Source organism: Myxine glutinosa, chromosome 5 (genome assembly GCF_964187855.1).
Source record: "Myxine glutinosa chromosome 5, kmMyxGlut1.1, whole genome shotgun sequence".
Lineage (NCBI taxonomy): Eukaryota > Metazoa > Chordata > Myxini > Myxiniformes > Myxinidae > Myxine > Myxine glutinosa.
In genome coordinates, this window is record NC_136265.1 from 141,283,438 (window position 1) to 141,303,437 (window position 20,000).

Sequence of the window (20,000 nt, forward strand, 5' to 3'; positions counted from 1 at the left end):
ATGATGTCGCCCCTCAGCCAATGATGCCACCCCTCAGCCAATGATGCCGCCCTCAGCCAATGATGCCGCCCCTCAGCCAATGATGCCGCCCCTCAGCCAATGATGCCGCCCCTCAGCCAATGATGTCGCCCCTCAGCCAGTGATGTCGCCCCTCAGCCAATGATGTCGCCCCTCAGCCAATGATGCCGCCCCTCAGCCAATGATGCCGCCCCTCAGCCATGATGCCGCCCCTCAGCCAATGATGCCGCCCCTCAGCCAATGATGTCGCCCCTCAGCCAGTGATGTCGCCCCTCAGCCAATGATGTCGCCCTCAGCCAATGATGCCGCCCTCAGCCAATGATGCCGCCCCTCAGCCAATGATGCCGCCCCTCAGCCAATGATGCCGCCCCTCAGCCAATGATGTCGCCCCTCAGCCAATGATGTCGCCCCTCAGCCATGATGTCGCCCCTCAGCCAATGATGTCGCCCCTCAGCAATGATGTCACCCCTCAGCCAATGATGTCACCCCTCAGCCAATGATGTCACCCCTCAGCCAATGATGTGACCCCTCAGCCAATGATGCTACCCCTCAGCCAATGATGCTACCCCTCAGCCAATGATGCTACCCTCAGCCAATGATGCTACCCCTCAGCCAATGATGCTACACCTCAGCCAATGATGCTACCCCTCAGCCAATGATGTCGCCCCTCAGCCAATGATGCTACCCCTCAGCCAATGATGCTACACCTCAGCCAATGATGCTACCCCTCAGCCAATGATGTTGCCCTCAGCCAATGATGCTACCCCTCAGCCAATGATGTCGCCCTCAGCAATGATGTCGCCCCTCAGCCAATGATGCTACCCCTCAGCCAATGATGCTACCCCTCAGCCAATGATGCCACCCTCAACCAATGATGCTACCCCTCAGCCAATGATGTGACCCCTCAGCCAATGATGCTACACCTCAGCCAATGATGCTACACCTCAGCCAATGATGCTACCCCTCAGCCAATGATGCTACCCCTCAGCCAATGATGCTACCCCTCAGCCAATGATGCTACCCCTCAGCCAATGATGCTACCCCTCAGCCAATGATGCTACACCTCAGCCAATGATGCTACCCCTCAGCCAATGATGTCGCCCCTCAGCCAATGATGTCGCCCCTCAGCCAATGATGTCGCCCCTCAGCCAATGATGTCGCCCCTCAGCCAATGATGCCGCCCTCAGCCAATGATGCCGCCCTCAGCCAATGATGTCGCCCCTCAGCCAATGATGCTACCCCTCAGCCAATGATGCTACCCCTCAACCAATGATGATGATGATGCTACCCCTAGACGACCCATGACCCGTTGGGTCAATGTCAGTTTGAATAGATATGAGAATAGAATTAAAGCGAACGCTGGACATCATCAGGGAGATTATTTAAGCCAGCAAGCCATAAGGCTCACCTCTCCAGCGTTCTAAATCACTTACCTGTGACACGTGATTTTGGCCCTTATCTCCGATCACGTTGACGAAATCACCACAGCATATCATCAAGATCCCTCCAAAAGGCTCGTCTTTGTCACATACATCACGCAACGTGCGATCCACAGCCTCGAAACTCTCTCTCCTGATCATAGGACACTCATCCCACACGATGAGTTTTGTACTTCGAAAGAGGTCTGCGATAGTGGAATTTTTATCGATGTTGCATACGCCATCTTCCCTCGGTGTCAGAGGGATTTGGAACCTTGAGTGCGCTGTTCTTCCACCAGGCTTGAGGGTAGCAGCTATGCCAGATGAGGCCACCGCAGGGGGCAACTTCTCCACTCGCTCTCACTTCAGAGAGAATCAGGTTAATAAGAAACGTCTTCCCTGTGCCTCCAGGCGCGTCAATGAAAATCATTGATGACTGATTCGTGCGGATGTTGCTATTCGCGTCCATAGACGTGAGGTGTGATTCGTTGTCCGCGTCCGTAGCGCCGTCGGAGGGTTGATACGACATTCTTCCTGCAAATAGTATTGTTTGTGCTATCGTTTTGCCGATCATCAAATGACAAATAAATTACATTGTGAAAATTAAAGATTTCAAATAAACCTATTTAAAGTGTATGCGCATATAAATAATTTTAAAAATCGAAGAAATATCTCTCGGTAATTTCCTGAAACATATTTTACTTCCGGGTAATAATGTTGAATGAAATAACGAAGATATTTACTGTATGCCTGTTATTTTAGGCGGTGTATTTTCGTATATCAACGTGGCGCAATTTTTAAAATATATCTCTGCAATTTCCCGTGTGTGCACGAATGTTCTCAATTATTTCTTTTACCGCGTCTAAAACCATCGATAAAAATGAAATCAGATGGAAGCGGTAATAATAAAAAAAATCGAAGAAATATCTCTCGGTAATTTCCTGAAACATATTTTTGCCGATCATCAAATGACAAATAAATTACATTGTGAAAATTAAAGATTTCAAATAAACCTATTTAAAGTGTATGCGCATATAAATAATAATAAAAATCGAAGAAATATCTCTCGGTAATTTCCTGAAACATATTTTACTTCCGGGTAATAATGTGGAATGAAATGACGAAGATATATACTGTATGCCTGTTATTTTAGGCGGTGTATTTTCGTATATCAACGTGGCGCGATTTTAAAAATATATCTCTGCAATTTCCCGTGTGTGCGTGAATGTTCTCAATTATTTCTTTTACCGAGTCTAAAACCATTACATCGATAAAAATGAAATCAGATGGCGACTTAGATTGAAGATAAAGGCGTAAAACAGACTCAATGGCCTTGAAGATACAAGCCTTTCAGAATTCATTTCGTTCTATAAACGGAAACTTTCATCGGATTTTCTTCCCGTTTTTTTTCAACCGAGTCTAAAACTATGTTAGCGACTGTGAAAAATGAAATGATATATCGAATTTGATTTGAAATAAAACAGAGAGAGCGCAAGACACCACGGGCCTACAAAACAGGCCTCAAAGCTATGCGAGTTAATAAAATGGTGGATATTACTACTCTCTCAAAGGGGTAAGCCACGCCCCCGGACCGATCGAATGTTACATACAAACACGCAAGATTTCAATTTTATAATTATATAGAATAGATATATAGATATATTGTAGCGGCTGCCGCTGGGTTTTCACAATCGCCTTGCACCTATCAAGGACGCGGAGCGATCACCATGCCGGGCTCGTCCAGGACGCCCGGGCAGGCCCGCGCTCAACTTGCCAGGCCTCGGTCGGGACGCCCGGGCATGCCCGGGCATGCCCGGGCAGGCTCGCCCTCAACTTGCCAGGCCGCAGCCAGGACGCTGGGCCACGCCCCCTGGCGCCGGGCCTGGGCAAACCCCCTGGGAGAATAGATATATATTGCTGACCGATAAACGGGTTTTCAGAGTGCCTGAGTGTTTGATTTCATTAAAGCAACTCGGATGAATTCTAGCTTTTTGTCGCGTCCATTCTTCCGATCGACGTGGGAGCCCCAGCTCCTACATTGGTGACCTATCGACATGGACACGGCAGTCGCCCTTAAACTGCCTACCTTCTGGGAGGCTCACGCGGCGGTTTGGTTCGCACAGGCGGAGTCCCTGTTCGCCCTGCGAGGCATCACGGCCGACAACACCCGCTTCCACCATGTGGTAGCTGCGGCTGCTGTGCTCGGGTCGGCTACCGCGGCCCGCGCCCTGAGCCTCCTCGAAAGCCCGCCAGCCGCTGACAAATACGGCGCGATTAAGAAGCTGCTCCTCGATGCTTTCGCCCTCCCATCGGCGGAACGCGCACGGCGCCTGCTCGAACTGCCTGAGCTCGGCGACACGCGCCCTTCCGAGCGAATGGACTACATGCTTTCACTGCTCGGCGAGCACTCTCCGGCATTCCTGTTCCGGGAGCTGTTCTTCCGTCAGCTGCCTAACCCGGTACGCCTCGCCCTGGCAAGCACGACGATCACAGATCCCCGGGCCCTTGCCAGAGAAGCCGACAAGATCTCCGCCGCAGGACAGCGCATCGCAGCGGCGACATGGGACCCACCGCCGTCCGACGCAACACCCATGGCGCCCGAGCACCCGGCACGGTCGACGGCCGAACTGCCGACGCAATTGGCGGCCGCTCTACCGAGCCGACCACCTCCAGCACGACGACCGAGGCCTCCACCTGACCAAGCGTGGTGGTACTATCATGCCAGGTTCGGACAGAAGGCCCGAACATGCCGACCCCCGTGCACCTTCGTCAGGCCGGGAAACGGCCGGGCCGGCGTTCATTACCAGCCATGAGCGCCGGCCACACGGGCAACTTACTGTTCATCACGGATAAAGCGTCCGGACGGCGCTTCCTGTGCGACACCGGCGCCCAACTGAGCGTCATACCCGCCTCTGACCAGGACAGGCAATCCGCGGTTTGCGGCCCCTCCTTGGTTGCGGCCAACGGATCGACTATCCGCACCTTCGGCCCACGCAACGTCACCCTCTGCTTCGGCGGCCAACGCTTTGCTTGGACGTTTGTAACCGCCAACGTGCCCATGGCTCTGCTAGGCGCCGACTTCCTCTGCGCACACGGACTGCTGGTGGACGTCCAACGGCGTCGTTTAATCAACGCTGAAACCTTCAGCTCCCTGGTATGCACATTGAGCAGCTCCGCGCCGACCGAGCTGGCATGCACCGTCCCGGCGGCGAACGAGTTTGCTCGCCTGCTCACGGAGTTCCCGGCCCTCACGCGGCCGACGTTTTCGGCCGTCGCAGTACGGCATGGGATCGAGCACCACATACCAACCACGGGCCCGCCGGTCTACGCCAGGGCCCGCCGCCTCGACCCAGCCAAGCTCGCCGTAGCGAAGGCCGAATTCGACGCGTTGGAGCACCTCGGCATCGTGCGGCGCTCCGATAGCGCGTGGGCCTCGCCACTGCACATCGTGCCAAAGCCGGGGGGTGGATGGCGCCCGTGTGGCGACTACCGCCGTCTCAATGACGCTACCACCCCCGACAGGTACCCGATCCCGCATATCCAAGACTTCTCCGCCCGTCTGGCGGGACGGGTCATTTTTTCGAAAATTGATCTCATACGGGGATATCACCAGGTACCTGTCAGGGCGGCCGACGTCCCTAAAACGGCAGTCATCACGCCGTTCGGCTTATTCGAAATCTTGCGGATGCCGTTTGGTCTCAAGAACGCGGCTCCAGGCGTTCCAGCGCTTGATGGACGGCGTGCTGCGTGACCTGCCGTTCCTTTTCGTTTACCTGGACGACATCCTCGTCGCCAGCACGTCCCGGGCCGAGCACCTCCTCCACCTCCGAACACTGTTCGGGCGCCTCAGCGAGCACGGCCTCATCGTCAACCCGGCCAAATGCCACTTCGGCACGACGGCCGTTGATTTTTTGGGCCACCACATCACCAAGAACGCGGCCGTGCCGCTGCCCACCAAGGTCGAGGCCATCACCACGTTCCCGCGTCCCCGCACCATAAAGGCCCTGCAGGAATTCCTGGGAATGGTGAATTTTTATCACCGCTTCGTGCCCCGCGCGGCTCAACTCATGCGGCCCCTCTTCGAAGCCCTCCGGGGCAAGCCGGCCAAGCACGACATCGCCTGGTCCGCAGCAATGGATGCGGCCTTCCAACGCTCAAAGCGGGCCCTCGCCGACGCAACACTGCTCGCTCACCCGGTGCTCAACGCTCCCATCGCCCTCACCACGGATGCCTCCGACTACGCGGTGGGCGCCGTACATGAGCAATGGGTGAACGGGGTTTGGCAGCCACTCGCTTTTTTCAGCCGGCAGCTCCGGCCGAACGAGCTCAAATACAGCACGTTTGACCGGGAGCTCCTCGGTCTCCACCTGGCCGTCCGCCATTTCCGCCACCTCCTGGAGGGCCGACCTTTCACGGCGTTCATCGACCACAAGCCGTTGGTTTACGCCATGGCCAAGGTCACGGAGCCATGGTCGGCCCGCCAACAGCGCCACCTCTCCGCCGTGTCGGAGTTTACCACGGACATCCGGCACGTCGCCGGCAAAAACAACGCCGTGGCCGACTGTCTTTCCCGGGCCAGCCCGAACGCGGTCCACCTGGGCGTGGATTTTGCGCTTATGGCGGCGGACCAAACCACCGACACCACGGTGCAAGCCCTCCGGGCGGCGGACACGGGCCTCCGCCTGGCCGACATCCCCTGCGCGGTCACTGTCCTGCTCTGCGACGTCTCCCAAGGCCAGCCTCGCCCCATCGTGCCCGTCACCTGGCAACGCCGCATCTTCGCCTCCCTCCACGGCCTTTCCCACCCGGGCCGGAAAGCTTCCCAGAAGCTGGTGTCGGCGCGTTTCGTCTGGCACGGCCTTCGTCGGGACGTCCGCGATTGGACCAGCACCTGCACGGCCTGCCAACGGGCCAAGGTCCACCGACACACCCAGGCCCCGCTGGCACCTTTCACCGTGCCCGAACGACGTTTCGACCACGTCAACGTGGATCTGGTGGGCCCCCTCCCCCCGTCACGGGGGTTCACACACCTGCTCACCATGGTGGACAGGACCACCAGGTGGCCGGAGGCCGTTCCCCTCGTCTCCACCACCACCGCCGACGTGGCGCAGGCTTTCATCGCCACCTGGGTCGCCCGCTTCGGCGCACCGGCGGACATCTCGTCAGACCGCGGACCACAGTTCACCTCCGAGCTGTGGGGCGCGGTCGCCCGCAACCTGGGGGTCAAGCTCCACCGTACTACGGCCTACCACCCCCAAGCAAACGGGTTGTGCGAGCGTTTCCACCGCTCCATGAAGGCCGCGCTCATGGCCGGCCTTCAAGACGGCGGTTGGGCCGACCGGCTGCCGTGGGTCCTTTTGGGCGTTCGCACGGCCCCCAAGGAGGACCTCCAGGCATCCACCGCCGAGCTTGTCTATGGCCAGGTGCTACGCGTCCCGGGCGAATTCGTGCCCGACGCTACCAGTCCCTGGTCCGCAGCTCACCAGCGCTCGGACCTCCAGGAGGCCGCCCGACGGTTTGCCCCCGTGCCAACATCCCACCACGGTGACCCCCAGTCCTACGTCCCCCCAGCACTCCGCACAGCGGAGTATGTTTTTGTGCGTCACGAAGCACATCGGTGGCCTCTCCAGCCGCCGTACGACGGGCCCTTCCGGGTGCTGCGACGGGACGACAAGTCGTTCGTCATCGACATCGGCGGCAGGTCGGACCGGATTGCAGTGGACCGCCTCAAGCCGGCGCACGTGGACGTCGACCACCCACCACGAGTGGCCCTTCCGCCGCGGCGAGGCCGTCCCCCGTCCACGGTGCCCCCCACTCGACCGCCCACCACCTCACCGGACCCCCTCCCACGACCCGCCAGGGGTCGCTTCGGCCGGGTCATCAGGACCCCCCTCAAATTGACCCTGCCGGTGCAAGTCGATTCTGGGGGGACGTGTGTAGCGGCTGCCGCTGGGTTTTCACAATCGCCTTGCACCTATCAAGGACGCGGAGCGATCACCATGCCGGGCTCGTCCAGGACGCCCGGGCAGGCTCGCCCGCAACTTGCCAGGCTGCAGCCAGGACGCTGGGCCACGCCCCCTGGCGCCGGGCCTGGGCAAACCCCCTGGGAGAATAGATATATATTGCTGACCGATAAACGGGTTTTCAGAGTGCCTGAGTGTTTGATTTCATTAAAGCAACTCGGATGAATTCTAGCTTTTTGTCGCGTCCATTCTTCCGATCGACGTGGGAGCCCCAGCTCCTACAATATATAGATATATATAGATATATATATGTATCTATGTTTTTGTAATCGAGGAGGCATGGAGAGTGTAATGAATATTGTTATTGTGTGGTCTTGATCCTCAACATTTGACTCGGTCTCCATCTGGGTGTTCGCATGATGATACTGGGATGCCAACTGCTCGTCCCATAAACTGTGGAGTTGTCCATCTTGCACTAATGGACTTGTTATTCGTGCAAAATAATACATTGATGTCTCCTAATGTCTATCCAGAATGTGATGTACAAGACCCTCGAGGAGCCTTGGGTCACTTGTTAAAAAATAATCACCATATGTGGAAATGTTGGGGATCAATTTGTGTGGGATTGAACGTCACTGTCCCATGTCTATTACTCATCTGATGCAGCTTTTAACAGTCGAACAGTGGTGGAAACTGGATATAAAAAAGAGTGCTGCACAACACACACCAGCAGACATGGAAGGATTATGAGCATTAAGAGATATTTTATGGAGCAGCAATGTAAGGAGAGTCTGACGGATGGGCTCAGGACATCCAATGAAAGACTTCCCATGATTGCCTATCGATCTGTAAGGTAGTGATGTCTCTTGTCCACAAGTCACCTTTTTCAGTTGCAGCGAGATGCATCGAGTGATGCAAAACTAACATCTGGACCATACATCAGTGTAAATGTCATGCAGTCGATCAAAGCATTCCACACTGTTTATTAAGCATTCGCTTCGTGAGATTGTCTCACCTTTCTGTGTACACTGTCTCCAAGTAAAAGTGCTGGAGTTGGAGCTTTGCCCGATTCATCGACTGGATGCTCTGAAAGCCTTTATTGTGTTTTCTGTTTTATCAGGGCACAATTGCACAGCTTTATGCTTTATCATTGGCTTTATGCAAACCAGGATTACTTGAGATTTTGTGCTTCAAGTCTGCCAATTCCACATTCTGCTAGGCCTCCGGAATGTCTGGACACTTGCGTCCATTAGGAATCCTTTGCCATGTGTTGGAAGATCGTATTCTGGTGCCACCAAACACACTCATACTTGGAGGCAATTTTGAGTGAGGAATTGGAGGGGGTGGCGGGGAGGAGGATTTGGGAGTTGAGGGGACGCAGCAGATCAAGTGGAATTATCAGTAGTTTTCCAACAGCGAACATTGTTTGAAGCGAACATTGTCATAGCTGTATGAGCTAAGCAGGAGTGCAAAACATGCCGGAAATTTGCTATACCATATTATTTTCACACGAAGAAGGTCAACTTCACAATAAAATCTTTCAATTGGTAATTAAATTGAAGTTAAAACAAAAAATAACGGCGTTCTGGCCAATCGGTGGGGAGAGGAGAGGAGTGGCCGAACTTGGCTTACACGTCAGCACATCAACATTTCGTTTGAATGTGATTTTTGGCGGGAACCAAACCAATTGCATTTAATTATTTATATTCCGTATACAGAATGAAAATTGATATACAAAGTTTCCACTTTCATCGAATTGTTGAAAAAACGAAAAACAAGCGTTACGCCTAGGTCCCCCGTCGTTGAAGTGATGCGAGTTGACAAAGTGGAAGACGCAAGGCGGCCATCTTGGATTTTGACGTGGCGACCCAATTTTCAATCGCGTTCTTCCTTATGCGTAGATAATATGCGTAGATATGGCGTCAGGAAGGGCATCCGGCCATAAAAACATTGCCTCAAACAGGGAACCATGATTGTCATGGGGCACGCAAGGCGAACCCCCGCTCTCGCAGGGAAAATGGCCTTAAAACGATCATTCATTCATTCATTCATTTATTCTTATGCGTAGATACACCCACACACCAAATTAGAAGTTAGTAGTTCGTTTATTTTTCAAGATATTTCGCTCACAAGGTTCAGACATGTATATGGTGGCGGCCATCTTGGATTTTGACTTGGCGACCCAATTTTCAATAGCGTTCTTCCTTATGCCTAGATACACACACACCAGATTAGAAGTTGGTACTTCGCTTATTTTACAAGATATTCCGCTCACAAGGTTCAGACATGCATGGCGGCGGCCATCTTGGATTTTGACGTGGTGACCCAATTTTCAATAGCGTTCTTCCTTATGCCTAGATACACCCACACACCAGATTAGAAGTTGGTACTTCGCTTATTTTTCAAGATATTCCGCTCACAAGGTTCAGACATACATGGCGTCAGACATACATGGTGGCGGCCATCTCGGATCTTGACGTGGGTTGCACTCACACACCAAATTAGAATTCGGTCCTTCGCTTATGCACGCACGGACGCACGCACACACGGACGGAGGGGAAAACCATAGTCCCCCTTTCACTCCGCGGTGCGACGGGGGACAATAATGTCTCTCTAGCCAAGCGTCATACTTCTGGTGTGTTGGAGAGGCGGAGCTTTGCTTACTTCTCGGGCCTTCTGCATCATGCTCGAATGTGAATTCAATACATAGCTTTGTTGTCTTCAATTCTTCGTCAGTGCTCCATAATGCTCTCCTTCCCCTCCCTTGTCGCTGATCTCCTCTCCACCTTCTTTACATTCTCTCCCCACACTCTCCTAGCTGCCCTCATTTCTTTGCTATCATCCTACCTTCTATTTATCTTTTTTTTCAAATTACCCTTGCCCCCGTTTCCACATGTGCACATTAAAGAGATGACCCCCATCCTTTTGTTGGATTTGTATGAGTATGGAACAAGAGGAGGCGTTCATGAGGAAAGGTTCACTAAATATATGTTCTTTCTTTGCATTCTTTCCACCCCATGTTTCATCAGTTTCATCACATCTGGACATATGACACGAGGTTTCAACTTTTATCAAGCTCATTTGATGTCGAATTCACCTTGCCTTCTGATAAACCGGGTAAGAACCAGCTCGCACTCTCCCAGAACGGAGCACGTTAGGACGTCGTACCTTCACCGCACCTTCGGTTTGGGGCACACTCGTGGGCAGCTCAAATAGTCTAGCCATTGTTCCTTAAAATGGAAGACTGTAGTGTCTTTATGAAGACAAGAGTCAGTCTTTGTTGACAGAAGAATAAGGACAATTAATTTTCTCAACAAACTATTGAGAAATTAATTTGGAAAGAAGGTGAAGAGATGTTTTGGGCCTTAGCTCTTTCTTCAAAGTTAAACAGAGAAGGGCCCATGCCTGAAATGTAGCTTGGGCACCTTTCCCATGATTGCAAGCTTTCCTCTCTCAACATTTTGTTGAGAAAATATTTTGTTACGTTTATGGGAGGGAGGGGTTAGAGATTACCTTTGAACAGATAGAACTGTATAGAGTAGCATGGTCCGTTTGCGAGTAGAAAGCTAATCTCAATGTAACAAATGGGGACACGTCAGCTTAAGGATTGTCTGTTTGATTGTGTACCATACGGAGGATGGTGCTTGTAATAGATAGCGAGGGATTAAGTAAAGGAACAGTGTGTACAACCTCCTGGATCCATCTACCTGGGGCAACGGGAGATGGTGAGGAGGAAGGGGTGGAGGTAATAATGGCACCAAGAGAAGAGCAGAGAAGAGTGAAGCCGTTAGCCATGGGACTCTTCCAGGCAAGGAGAGAGGTGGGTGGAGCTATGATCGTCTCAATAAGGAGGTGGAGCCCAATGCATCAAGGGGTGGAGGGGTGTAAAGAGAGCTGTGAGGCATGGGGGATTGTGAAGTTCTGAGGAGGAATGAGGTGGAGTGTTGCCTGGAGGGACGGGGAAAGAGCTGACGAAGGCGGGCAGAGGATTGCGCTAATTCTGGGGAGAATTGGCAATGTGCAAAAGGGGAGGAGCTTTTGATGTGCGAGGGATAGTGGAGTTCTGAGGACGAGGGGCGGAGCGTTGCCTGGGACAGAGAGGATTGTGCGATCTCTGAGGCAAGCTTGCAAGTTCTGAAGAGAACAGAAAGAGTTCTGAGATTGGAGCATGCTAAGAAGGTCGACAGCTTTAAGGAGGTCACCCTGCCTGCCTGCCTTGACCCTGGTGCTGTTCTAATCTTTGCTCCTTGCCTGTATATCATCCTGCTTTTCTCCTCACCTCTTCATCACCCTGATCGTCACCTCCTCACCACCTGTTCATGGCTACTCAGTGTCCCCATCCTCCTCCCTTGCTACCACCAAAGCTGAGTCACTGGTTTTGTCCATTTCCCCATCTGGAATTGTGTCCAGGGTGAGGCGCCTTAGATTACTTCAGATTTATTTTACCTCATTGTATATAGTTATTGTTGAATTAATCTTCTTCAGTTATTTTGGTGTGTTTAGGAAATAAACCTGTTTGGTTTTAAAAGAGATCAGGAGCCTCATGTTTCTCCTTAGTTCCGCATGACCATTAATACCACCATAAATTGAACTGAGTCTGAGGGAGTTTAAGCCTGTTCAGTCCATCTCTTCAGAGGTGGTGTTAATCGCCCTGAACATGACAATATATTGTCAAGTTGGAAATATATTTGGATGTTCCAGTGTTGTATATTATGTTTAACCTTTACTTATAGACAGCTATGCGTCCAGAAATGGCCTTTAGGAGCCTGGTGGTCGTGACCTCCAAGTCACACAGGCGGGAAACACACAGGATGGCGGCGGCTCCGCATCCGTCGCAGCCACCGGCGTAAGGCAACAAGATAGGACGGGGCCTCCTTCACCAAAAAAGAGCACCACAGCCAAAACAACACCTCGCAATGCTGCTCACGCAGCCAAGAGCTCCCGACTCTCTTCAAAAATGCCCCAAAACTCCAAGCTCCAGGACCACACAATGGCGCCGCCTTTCTTGTACAAAAACAAGCCAGAGAGAGCGATTCTTTATCCAACGGTCATTTATACCAGCACGTTCTGCATGACGTCACCCCGACCAATCGCCGAGCGCTATTGGATTACCCCATCTCCATGACCAATGACAAACTTTGGGGTGTGGCCTGCTGGCTTTGCTTGACGTGACCGTCATTAAGGCATGGCTTACTCACCAATCGGCAATGTCCGGCACTGTCGTCGGTGGTTGTGATTCATTGGACATTTGGCATGGCCGGCCTTGTAAATGTAAAACATAGGGAAAGCCACAGGAGGCAATCACAGACTGGGAAAAACTAACTTTAATCCCTAACTTGTTAACATAGCTCTAACCCCTGTGAAGAAACATAAACAATCTTAAGCTCTAGTTTCCCTACTTAATACATCGAAATATCTCCTACACGTCCACAGCCCATGCTATTACTATATAATCCTGCCTCCTCTACAGTATTTCATCCTCTGCCCCACAAACGTAACAATATATTAGTGCTGTGCCGATTAGGAAATTTGACTATAACCAATAACTGATTGAAAAAAAAAAAATCTGCCGATTATTATGCTATCGATTTCCAATGAGAAATAATTAAATAATGATGCCATTTCGCACACATCACATGAAGCGTGCATATTATGCTGGATCGGTGCCATGCCGCGATGGACATATTTACATTATTGAATGGCTGTGAATCAATACTATTACGTTTGTGGGGGTAGGTGATGACATAGCATAGTGGAGATAGGTTTGTGTAGTATTAGCATGGACCATGGATGCCTAGGAGACATTTTGATGTACATAAGCAGGGAAACTGTGAGCTTAAGTTTGTTTATGTGTTCTTCACACGAGGGGGGGGGGGGGGGTTGTGAAGACATGCCAATTCGGAAGGGTTTAAGGATAATTTCCTCAGTGTGTGCTCCTCCCTGTGATCAATACCCCTACGTTTTTAAGTTCACACCGCTGGCCATCAAAAATCAGCTCCAGTTGCCGGCGGAAATCCAGCACATTCACCATTGGGCTAAACTCCACCCCACCACTGACAACGTAATCCGAACATTACCGAAGAGAAAAAACTCCACCTTGAAGGGAATGCAACAGGCAGGCCATGCTCCGAGCTTCATCATTGGTCGTGGAGACATGGGATTATACGACAGAGCACGGCAATTTGCCATGGGTGACGTCAGAGCAAGCAGCTCGGGCAGGTGGAGAAGAAGAATCTCTCTCTTTTGTCCTGGATGCACAGGCGGGTGGCTGTTTTGTGCCAGTGGCCACTGGTGGAGCGAATTCTGGAGCCTTTGTGCCACTTGGAATAAACGTGGAAGGAGGTGTGGTTGATCTGTGGTGCTCTTCAGGGAAGCTGTGGCCGCGCTGTGCTTTCTGGCGAGGATTGAGAGAGGAGGACGTCTTGTTGCAGCTTCGCGGCTCGGGGTGCTCGCGTGGTTGACTGGCGCCATTGTGGATGCGTCGACGCTCGTTCCTTTTGCCGACTGACTGGACCCGTTCAGCGCCCACCAATCGTCAAATCCTCGTTGAGGCCGGAGCAGAGTGTCAGTCAACTAAGAAAATGTATTTTCTTTTATCTTTCCCCTTGTCTGTAGTTGTGTTAGGGTGAAGGGCCCCTCAAGTTAGATTTATAGTTTTACCTCAGCATTCATTTTTATTGTCTTACCTTTATTTCATTAAATTTCCTATGGTGGCATTTTTCATTGTCGTATAGTTGATTTTCCTTGTCTCGTTTGTGTTTGTGGGTTCGAGGAATAAACCCCGTGGCTTTCGTCCGTGCAGGTAAGCACCCTGGTTTTCTTCGCCCGCACACGACGGACTGACCGCAAATTTTCGGCTTGACCACCATGGAGTTAAAACTGTTCGGCTCTCTGCCGCCCGTGATCTTAATCACCGGCGACACGACAATACATTTTAAATCCCTTCTCTAACCGATTGTTTTTTAAAATTTTTTAAATACAGGATCGAGGCTCGTGAAAGAGCTAAAAGGATCATCAAACAGAACAGCATCCTGTCATTATAAAACGAACAATGAGTGCACGTACTCACCTGTTGATTTCACAATGTTAGCGTGAGAAGAACCAAAACAAGGAAAATTCGGCATCCATGGAACTTGTACCAAAGGGTAACGTGCCAGCACCGCTCAATATGGGGCTCTTTGTGGTGCCATTCAAATCACGAATGGAGTTGATGAGAGAAAGAATCAGCAGGGAAATGCAAGTGATGGGCACTATAATGGACCTGATGAGCGTGGAAATCAAACGTGAGATGGGCAACAAAATGGCGGTTGTTTGGCAACTTGTCTGGTTGATTTGTTTGTGAAGTAAATGTCAGCTCTTTCACGAGCCTCGATTCAGTATACAAAAAAAAAAAAAAAGGAAACGGGGTGCAGGATCGGTGTCTGGAAAAAGTTTGAGAACGAGGCCAGCTTGGCGGGAGAGGATGAGAATGTAAAGAAGGTGGAAGGAGAGCCAGAATACTGTCAGTCCAACTTTAAAATGTGAAAAAATTAATTAAACAGTCACTTAACTTTAATGCACACCTGGAAAGTATGACGTCAAGACTTCCTCTGCCAGGAATGTTCAGCACGAGCGAGAGCGTTTTTCTTTAACTCGCGCCTGTTTCTTCAGCAACAGATTGTTTTACATGAATCGGGTGCAATTTTTAAAGGTATGTTGTGTCTCATTATAAGTTTGGGAGCAAAACAAATTCGATAACGCGATTTCCGAGCTGTTCGTCGCATTAATATGTTTTACAAATTACCGAGCCAAATGTTTCTCCCCGTCACACGGCGATTGCGAGCTGTTTATAAATAATAAAATTAATGCACATCTTCTTGAAATGTCGATAATGCAAATTATTTTTTAAATTGTATATTGAAATTTGCTCTAAACAAGGGTGAAAGCTACTCAATGTTTGTGGGTTGTATAGAGTACAGTGTGGCGGACACAAAAGCCCACTGGCGTGGTGACATCATTCCACGCACCAAGTGGGCGGTGGCCACGTCCGAGTGGTAGGCGTGGCCTCATGAGAGACACCGGGCGCCCAGCCCGGAGCGGTACAGTGTTACAGTGTAGTCTTGAATAAAGGCGTTTATATGTTACTGCTTGTCCGCTTCCTCCTTGCTCACAAGCAGCGCGCGTAACGCCGCGCTTTATTGGTGACCCTCGACGTTGGATCTGCCGGAGCGATCCTTCCACACGCGACGCCATCGCCATGGCCGCCTTCGTCAAACTTCCGGAATTTTGGGAGGCTCAGGCCGAAGTCTGGTTCGTCCAGGCCGAAGCCCAATTTCAGCTTCGGCACCTCACCGGCGATGACACGCGCTACTGCCACGTCGTCGCCTCCCTCGGGCCCGGCACGGCCGCTCGAGTTGTGTCCGTCCTTCGCCACCCACCGGACGGCCACAAGTACGAGGCACTCAAGCGGCTACTCCTAGCCACGTTCAGACTCACGGACGACGCACGGGCCGACCGCCTCCTGGATCTCCCCGAGCTCGGTGAGACGCGCCCGTCGGTCCGAATGGACCATATGCTGTCACTGTTGGGCGACGAAGCCCCCGGTTCGCTATTCCGGGCGCTTTTCCGTCGCCAACTTCCAGCGCAGGTTCGCCTCGCGTTGGCCGGGACCGGGCTAACGGAACCCCGAGCATTGGCGGCCGAGGCGGACAAGTACTTCGCCGCTTCGGACACGCGGGCGAGCGTTGGCGTGGCCGTCACGGCCTTCGACGCTGCTGTTCCACAGCATCATCTTCTACAGCACGCTGATGTTCCACAGCATCATCTTCTACAGCACGCTGTGGTTCAGCAGCATGCTGATACGCACCTCGTGAACGCCGCCACGCCCCGCCCACCGCCGCGGCGAAAACCGCCACCGTGGGGAAACCCGTCGACTCCACCGGCCTGGCGGAGCCAGCCGCGCTCCTCCAGCTCCACCACCTGGTGCTGGTTCCACGCCAAGTTCGGCCACGAAGCTCGGCGGTGTCATCCGCCGTGCTCCTTAAACGGTCGGGAAACGCCCGGGCCGGCGCTCAATTGTGGCGATGAGCGCCGGCCGTTCGAGCAGCCTGCTGTTCATAACGGACACCTTCTCCGGGCGCCGTTACCTGTGCGACACGGGAGCACAGGTGAGTGTCATTCCCGCCGGCATGTCAGACAAGCACGCCGCGGGTGGGGGCCCCGCGCTGCTTGCCGCGAACGGGACGCCCATCCGTACGTACGGAAAACGCTGCCTCTCTCTGCGGTTTGGAGGGCAGGTTTTCCGATGGACGTTCGTCACCGCCGACGTGCCCATGGCACTGCTTGGCGCGGACTTCCTGTGCGCTAATGGGCTCCTGGTCGACGTCAAGCGCAGACGGCTTGTCCAGGCCGAGACGTTCAGCTCGCTCGCATGTGCGTTGCCCAGCTCAACGAGCGGCTTGCCGAACGATTCGGTTCCGGCCACGTTGGTCTGTACGCTTCCGGCAGCGGACGCATTCACCCGCCTCCTCGCCGGTTTCCCGGCCCTCACGCGGCCCACCTTCTCGGCGGGGGCCGTCAAGCACGGGGTGGCCCATCACATCCCCACCGTCGGGCCACCGGTCTACGCCCGGGCACGCCGCCTCGAGCCGACGAAGCTGGCGGTGGCAAAAGCGGAGTTCGCTACCCTGGAGCGACTCGGCATCGTTCGGCGCTCAGAGAGCGCTTGGGCGTCGCCGCTGCACATCGTGCCGAAGCCCGGCGGGGGATGGCGACCGTGCGGGGACTATCGCCGTCTCAATGACGCCACGACTCCCGACCGCTACCCCGTCCCCCACATTCAGGACTTTTCCGCCCGTTTGGCGGGCAGGTCCTTCTTCTCGAAGGTGGACCTCATACGCGGCTACCATCAGGTCCCCGTCAGGCCGGAGGACGTCCCGAAGACGGCGGTCATCACGCCATTCGGACTCTTCGAGTTCCTGCGCATGCCCTTCGGTCTGAAGAATGCGGCTCAGGCGTTCCAGCGACTGATGGACAGCGTCCTGCGCGACTTGGATTTTGTCTACGTCTACCTGGACGATATCCTCGTCGCCAGCGCGTCCCGCGAAGAGCACCTACGCCACCTCCGCACGCTCTTCGAACGCCTGGGCCAGCATGGCCTGATTGTGAACCCCGCAAAGTGCCGGTTCGGCGCCGCCACAATCGATTTTCTGGGGCACCGTGTCACCAGGCACGGAGCCGTCCCCCTGCCGGCCAAGGTGGAGGCGGTGAAGGGGTTTCCGCGCCCCCGCACGATCAGAGGGCTGCAGGAGTTCCTGGGCATGGTGAACTTTTACCATCGGTTCCTGCCCCGTATCGCCCAGCTCCTGCGCCCCCTGCACGAAGCTCTCCGAGGTAAGCCGGGCAAAGGCGACGTTACCTGGACCGAGCAGATGCACACGGCGTTCACGGGCGCGAAGCTCGCCTTGGCTAACGCCACCATGCTCGCGCACCCGGCGCCCGATGCACCGATCGCCCTCACCACCGATGCCTCGGACTACGCGGTGGGCGCGGTGCACGAGCAATGGGTGCGTGGAGCTTGGCAACCGCTGGCGTTCTTTAGCCGGCAGCTTCGCCCGCCCGAACGCCGTTACAGTACCTTCGACCGCGAGTTGCTCGGACTTCACTTGGCGGTCAGGCACTTCCGCCATCTGCTCGAGGGCCGGGCGTTCACTGCCTTCGTCGACCACAAGCCGCTGATCTTCGCGATGGGCAAGGTCACCGAGCCGTGGTCGGCCCGGCAGCAGCGTCACCTCTCGGCCGTGTCCGAGTACACGACGGACATCCAGCACGTCGCGGGGAAGGACAACCCGGTGGCGGATTGCCTTTCCCGGGCCGTCGCCCACGCAGTCCACCTCGGCATCGACTATGCCCGGATGGCAGCGGACCAGGCCGCTGACCCCGACGTCCAGGCCTTGCGGACCGCCGTCACGGGCCTCCGCGTCACCGAGGTGCCGTTCGACGGCGCGGGCGCGGCCCTCTTGTGCGACGTCTCCCTCGGGCGTCCTCGCCCCATTGTGCCCGCGGGCTGGCAGCGCCAGGTGTTTGACGCCATCCACGGCCTGTCCCACCCGGGCGCGAGGGCCTCCCAAAGGCTGATCGCCGACAAGTTCGTCTGGCATGGCCTCCGGAAGGCCGTCCGCGGCTGGGCCAGGACATGCCTCGCGTGCCAGCGCGCCAAGGTGCACCGGCACACCCAGGCCCCGTTGGCCCCGTTCACGGTGCCGGAACGCCGGTTTGACCACGTCCACGTGGACCTGGTGGGACCTCTGCCCCCCTCGCGGGGTTTCACCCACGTCCTCACCATGGTGGACCGCACCACCCGGTGGCCGGAGGCCGTGCCCTTGGCGTCGACAACGGCGGCCGATGTCGCGCAGGCTTTCATCGCCACCTGGGTCGCCCGGTTCGGCGCCCCCTCAGACATCTCATCCGACCGCGGCCCCCAGTTCACCTCGGAGCTCTGGGGGGTGGTTGCGCAGGGGCTCGGGGTCCGGCTGCACCGAACCACGGCCTACCACCCCCAGGCTAACGGCCTGTGTGAGCGATTTCACCGCTCATTGAAGGCCGCGCTCCGGGCCACCCTCCGCGACGGCGGCTGGGTCGACAGGCTCCCCTGGGTCCTGCTGGGCCTCCGGACGGCGCCCAAGGAGGACCTGCGCGCATCCGCGGCGGAGTTGGTCTTCGGGCAACCGCTGCGGGTGCCGGGCGAGTTCCTCCCCGACTCCACGGCACCATGGTCCGCGGCACAGCAGCGCTCCGCTCTGCAAGAGACCGCCCAGAGGTTCGCCCCGGTGCCAACGGCATGCCACGGGCACCCACCGACGCACGTCGCCCCGGAGCTTCGCACGGCGGAGTACGTCTTCGTCCGCCACGATGCCCATCGGACACCACTGCGGCCCCCGTACGACGGGCCTTTCCGCGTGCTGGAGACCGGGGCGAAGCACTTCACCCTGGACATCGGCGGTACTCCTGACCGCGTTTCGGTAGACCGCCTCAAGCCGGCCCACCTCGATGTGGACCATCCACCGCCAGTGGCCCGACCCCCACGTCGGGGCCGCCCTCCTGCGGGCGGACCCCCGGCACCGCCCAGCCCCACTGCCACGCCGCCCCCCGGTCCTGCACCCATCCCAGGAGCAGCCAGGGGCATCCCACCTGGCATCCCTGCACCCCGGACGCCGCCGATCGCCAGGGGGCGCTTCGGCCGGGTCATTCGTCTGCCCCGCAAACTGGCCCTCCAGGTGCGCGGGAATTCTGGGGGGGCGCGTGTGGCGGACACAAAAGCCCACTGGCGTGGTGACATCATTCCACGCACCAAGTGGGCGGTGGCCACGTCCGAGTGGTAGGCGTGGCCTCATGAGAGACACCGGGCGCCCAGCCCGGAGCGGTACAGTGTTACAGTGTAGTCTTGAATAAAGGCGTTTATATGTTACCGCTTGTCCGCTTCCTCCTTGCTCACAAGCAGCGCGCGTAACGCCGCGCTTTAACAGTACAACTGTAATCGGTCATCGGAACTCCACACTGTATCCAATCCGCCGATACAGATTACCGAAAAATAGCCGATATCTGCTTATTCCGATTGCCTGTT

At 54.9% G+C, this 20,000-nt stretch overlaps 1 protein-coding gene and 1 long non-coding RNA gene across 3 annotated transcripts in view; one reads left to right on the forward strand and one right to left on the reverse strand.

Moving 5' to 3' along the window:
* Positions 1 to 20,000, forward strand: part of LOC137426970 (guanylyl cyclase C) — a 445,743-nt gene that overhangs the window by 103,119 nt on the left and 322,624 nt on the right. For both annotated transcript variants that reach the window (XR_013623586.1, XM_078778805.1), the window contains exon 10: positions 10,429 to 10,516. Coding sequence is in view for 1 of the 2 variants with exons in the window: in XM_078778805.1 (XP_078634931.1) it covers positions 10,429 to 10,516 (88 nt within the window). In the remaining variant the exon portion in view is untranslated. The remainder of the gene's footprint in view (positions 1 to 10,428; positions 10,517 to 20,000) is intronic.
* LOC144892388 (uncharacterized) overlaps positions 1 to 20,000 on the reverse strand; it is a 229,959-nt gene that overhangs the window by 6,987 nt on the left and 202,972 nt on the right. The window lies entirely within an intron of this gene.